Here is a 5,536-nt window from a genome sequence, read left to right on the forward strand (position 1 = left end):
GCCGTAATTTCATCTCATTTCCTGCATTGCGATACCAACTTCATTACACTACTTCCACCTACTCATCTTAATATCATTATTTAGACACATAATGATTCTCAAAACACCATAGACAATATAAAAATCATGTTCAATCTCAATATTTATACCTCAATCATCACGTGAAATCTAATGAGTTAAAGAACTACATGATAAACGACATAAACACATTATTATCATTTGTATGAGTAACCGGGTACCATCTTTCTTTTTCACAAACAAAACAGGTGCACCCCACGATGAAAAGCTAGGTCTAATAAACCCTTTATTAAGCAACTCCTGTAACTGTTCTTTCAATTCTTTCATTTCTGTAGGAGCTAATCGATAAGGAGATTTTGAGATCGGATGAGTTCCTGCCACAACATAAATTACAAATTCGATCTCTCTATCTAGGTGTAAGCCTATAACATCATCGAGAAATACCTCTGGAAATTCACAAACAACATCTATATCTTTTAACTCACAAACATGTGGGTCAATAACTAAAATAGATGCTAAATAACCTTGACACTTCTTCTGTAATAATTTACAAGCCTTCATACAAGAGATTATCCGAAGAGGTAAGGATATACCTGCACTTGCTACTGTGAATGGTTCAGCTCCTACTGGTGCAAACTTGATCATTTTTATGCCAGAATCAATAGTAACTCTGTACTTCGAGAGCCAATCCATTCCCAATATCACATCAAAATCGGTCATTTTAAAAACTATCAATTCAGCATACATCTGATGGCCTTGGACATATATTGGACACCCTCGCACAATCTCATATGTCTGTAATTCTTGCCCGGAAGGTAAGGCTATGGCTAGTTGTGTCTCTGTTGTGCTTGCTGTAATGCCTAGTCTCCTTACAAACGATTCCGAAATAAAGGAATGCGTTGCTCTTGAATCTAGTAAAACAATAGCAGTAATACCAGAAATCAAGAACATACCGGTAATCATCGATGTATCCGCATCCACTTTCTCTTTGGTCATCGAAAAAATGCGTCCCTGTACTTTATCAGAACTCCCTGGACAATTCCTGGCCAGATGCCCTGGCTTTTTGCAATGATAACAAACATTGGAACCTTGCATATATTCGCCGCCATAAAGTTTGCCACATTTTGGACAAGGTGGTCTGTCTTGTTCTTTACGTGGAGGGGGACCCTTGCCACGAGGTTCCTCTGGTCGAGTACCTATGCTATCGGTTTTTTTGCCTTGTGCTGTTCCTTGTCTCTTTTGAAAGTGCTGCTGCCTTTGCTGTTGCCTGTCTCTGTCAATTTCTTGTTCATCATGTTCTGCCATAAGTGCTCTGTCCACTATCTCCCCATATGTAGAAACTTTCGACATCCGTACATCTCGTTTACTTTCAGAGCGAAGTCCCCGCATGAAGTGTTCGCCCTTACTTGTGTAATCATGTGCAATATATGGTACATATTGGACTCCAACCTCGAATTGTTGTATGTATTCCGCCATTGACATGATTCTTTGCTTCAGATTAAGGAAATCACTGACTTTCTTGGTGCATACATCTTTACTGAAATACTTGTTGTAAAACACGGTTTTGAAAGTTTCACAAGTCAATGGTATCGTAGGTAATGCCACCCTTGCACTCTCCCACCATATTCTTGCATGCTTTGTTAATAAAAATAAGGCACACGTTACTTTGTCTGCATCTTCCATATGAAGGTAGGAGAAGATGGACTCCAATGATTTAATACATTCTTCTGCTACTGTAAGATCGGTGCTTCCCATGAATTCCGGAGGATTCATACGTTGAAAACGATCATACACATCTGTTTGAATAGGTCCTTGTCTGGGTAGCATGGCTTGTGCGTGTGCCTGCTCATGAGTAGTCCGTTGCATCTCAAGTAATTGATGTATCTGTTCCCCATGGACTTTCGCTTGTTGTTGGAGCAATTGAGCAAAATGATCTACAGGTCGTGGCGCACTGCCCCCACCTTCTACTGCTAGGGCCTTGCCCTTAGATGACATTCCTTCACGTACTTTACATTTCGGTGGCATCGTCGCTTATCTTGACCTACATATAGGTCACGTTAAAACACATAACTTTGCATAAACTATGTGATACAAAGATACTTACTTGCCGAGTTCCCCATGTATGGATGAAGTGCAGTGTCTTCCCTGTCGAAGAACCGTGGGCTCTGATACCACTCTAAAATGTCACACCCTTACTCTATACTTAAAATATTTACATTATCAAAATAGGATTTGTATGATATACCTATATTAATGAAGCAATTCAAATAAGGGGCATCAATTTGACGGTTTATAAAAATTTTGGCATGATGTCCCTATATTTTTTTTATACCAACAACTCAATCAACAACAATAACACGTACATATAATCGTATTTTGACATACAAAATATATTCTGTATTATTATATACATAGGCATAAACATCGTAAAATTTGTTTCAAACCCTGACATCAAATGCATTATAATACATATGCGGAGGCTATACAATAAGAAGTCCCGGTTCTTGTCGAGGTGAGGCACGTCACAAGCATCCATTGGCGAATCAGCATCCTATGCATCTTCACTACCTGATCCTGTAATACATGAGCTACGTGAGTTTATAAAACTCAATAAGTTGGCACTTGTACGTATCAATATGCGTCGAAGGAACATACATATCAAGTCGTGACAACAATGAATCTTTAAACCATATCATATCATAGCATATATTCATGTTCATTTTTGTACTTGAGCCTCATTAGTTGACCTGTACTACCGTGCTTGCTTTATTATATAGCTACTGCTGTGTTGGACTTCAGGGAGCAACCTTTGGCAACCCCACGCCACATGAACATATATTGGCCAATAGGTTTGGTGGGCTTAAAACCACCCATGATGTCAACAAGCTCTATATCATGTTAAAATCAGTCCTTTTCCTTTCATGTTCATGTTTATGTTCATAACATAGCACTCATCATCAATATTCATGAGTTTCTTACATATTTATTACATAACAATGGAATATGGTGCTATGTTTTCATCAATAAGATACTAACAATGTACATATAGCAATAATCAATGGGAAGTATTTGAAATCATAATATTACTCATGTATTACTTCAATAACATGCCAACTTACAGTCCAAGATTAAGAACACTGGTTTGAGACGGTGTTTCTCGCTCCTATACTGTCAAATACATCAATAAACCCATCACTATGTATATGCTAGGTGAAAATCACTCCTCTACATGTAAAACAACTAAAAGAGAAGAAAACTTACACCGCTATGATGTTCTTGTGATAGAGAATGAACTTCTAACCTCAAAATGATGAAGGAGAAGAAGAAAAGGACTTTTTGAGAGAGAGGTTACTTGTTTCTCTTGAGTTTATGCTGTAAAAGAGGTTGAAGAAGTGGTTAAGAAGCTTAAGGATTTCGAAACTTATCTTTTCCTATGCAAGGCGGCGCTCGGGCGGTAATATATTACCGCTCGAGCGCGGAACTTACTGCCCAAAAGGTGAAGTTTTCAAGCACCGGCGCTCGGGCGGTAATTTTGTACCGCTCTGGCGCCACATATTTTGCCTCTACGCACTGCTTCATCAATGATTGCTCCAAAAACGGCTCTTCCATTAATAATCTGAAAAAGTGTTAAACATGAAAGTTGTAGCTCTATGTCTTGGCTTGAATCTCCAATTTGTTTCAGGTCATTTCAAGGTCTGAGTAAAATGTTATGCTCAATCTACCAAAATGTGTCATTGTAGGATTGACGATACACACGATAAATTTCGGGACGCTTTTGGCTTGTCTTCCCTTATGATTTGGACAAAACCCAAAACATGAAAATTGTAGCATTATATCTTAGCTTTCTAATGGTTGAGCCTCACACAATTTGAATCAATATTCAAATAATTATGCTAAAACCCGTAAGAACTGCCGTAATTTCATCTCATTTCCTGCATTGCTATACCAACTTCATTACACTACTTCTACCTATTCATCTTACTATCATTATTTAGACACATAATAATTCTCAAAACACCATAGACAATATAAAAATCATGTTCAATCTCAATATTGATACATCAATCATCACGTGAAATCTAATGAGTTAAAGAACTACATGGTAAACGACATAAACACATTATTATCATTTGTACGAGTAACCGGGCATTACACTAATACTCAATTAATTATGCTAAAAACCATAACAGGTGTCACTTTTCTGTTGCGGTTCATCACACGTTTCAAATACAAATCAATTTCTAATACAATCTTTCATCCTCACCACCTATTTTCTCACTTTCATTGTCATAATATACATCATACACATAATCACATGACAATTTCATAAATTATCGATAATCAACATAGGATTTAGGTTAATACGATACATGGTCCTTATAGTTTTACTTGACTTAGGAGCCACGCATTCCTTTATTTCGGAATCGTTTGTAAGGAGACTAGGCATTACAGAAAGTACAACAGAGACACAACTCGCCATAGCTTTACATTCCGGGCAAGAATTACAGACATATCAGATTGTGCGAGGGTGTCCAATATATGTCTAAGGCCATCAGATGTATGCCGATTTATTAGTTCTGAACATGATTGATTTTGATGTGATACTGGGAATGGATTGGCTCTCGAAGTACAGAGTTACTATTGACTGTGGCATGAAGATGATCAAGTTTGCACCATTAGGAGCTGAGCCATTCACAGTAGCAATTGCAGATATATCCTTACCTCTTCGGATAATATCTTGCATGAAGGCATGTAAATTACTACAGAAGGGGTGTCAAGGATATTTTGCATATGTGTTAACTATTGACTCACATGTTCGTGAATTAAAAGATACATATGTTTTTTTTGAATTTCTAGAGGTATTTCCTGATGATGTAACAGGCTTACCCCCAGATATAGAGATCGAATTTGTGATTGATGTTGTGACGGGAACTCATCCGATCTCAAAAGCTACTTATTTATTAGCCCCTACAGAAATGAAAGAATTGAAAAAACAGTTACAGGAGTTACTTGATAAAGTATTAATTAGACCAAGCTTTTCATCGTGGGGTGCACCTGTTTAATTTTTGAAAAAGAAAGACGGTACCCTTCGTCTATGTATTGATTATCGGGAGTTGAATAAGGTGACAACTAAAAACAGATATCCACTCCCCAGAATTGATGATTTGTTTAATCAATTACAAGGAGCTGCTATCTTTTCGAAGATTGATTTACGATCAACCTATCATCAACTAAAAGTAAAGTCAGATGATATTTCAAAGACTGCTTTCGAACGAGGTTTGGGCATTATGAATTTCTTGTAATGCCATTTGGATAACAAATGCACCAGCAGCTTTTATGGATTTAATGAAAAGAATTTTCAATCCATTTCTAGACAAGTTCGTGATTGTGTTTATAGATAATATTCTCATCTACTCACGAACTGTAGAGGAGCATCGAGAACATATGAACCTAGTTTTGCAGACTTTGAAAAATCAACATTTGTATGCTAAATGGAAGAAATGTGAATTTTGAGGTT

General features: G+C 37.2%; 2 protein-coding genes across 2 annotated transcripts; one reads left to right on the top strand and one right to left on the bottom strand.

Annotated features, from left to right (window-relative positions):
* Positions 1-448: 448 nt before the first annotated feature.
* Positions 449-2,043, bottom strand: LOC142520301 (uncharacterized). Its single transcript, XM_075623304.1, has 2 exons — positions 764-2,043; positions 449-464 (listed from the first exon to the last, which is right to left on the bottom strand). The coding sequence occupies exons 1-2, from the start codon at positions 2,041-2,043 to the stop codon at positions 449-451; spliced, it is 1,296 nt and encodes a 431-aa protein (XP_075479419.1).
* A 2,531-nt stretch (positions 2,044-4,574) lies between these two features.
* Positions 4,575-5,081, top strand: LOC142520302 (uncharacterized). The gene has a single exon (XM_075623305.1). The coding sequence runs from the start codon at positions 4,575-4,577 to the stop codon at positions 5,079-5,081; it is 507 nt and encodes a 168-aa protein (XP_075479420.1).
* Positions 5,082-5,536: the final 455 nt, after the last annotated feature.

The sequence above is a fragment of the Primulina tabacum genome, chromosome 12 (assembly GCF_025594145.1).
Source record: "Primulina tabacum isolate GXHZ01 chromosome 12, ASM2559414v2, whole genome shotgun sequence".
Lineage (NCBI taxonomy): Eukaryota > Viridiplantae > Streptophyta > Magnoliopsida > Lamiales > Gesneriaceae > Primulina > Primulina tabacum.

Coding starts and splice junctions, on each gene's coding strand:
- LOC142520302 (XM_075623305.1), top strand. CDS start 4,575: ATGTATGCCGATTTATTAGTTCTGAACATGATTGATTTTGATGTGATA.
- LOC142520301 (XM_075623304.1), bottom strand. CDS start 2,043: ATGCCACCGAAATGTAAAGTACGTGAAGGAATGTCATCTAAGGGCAAG.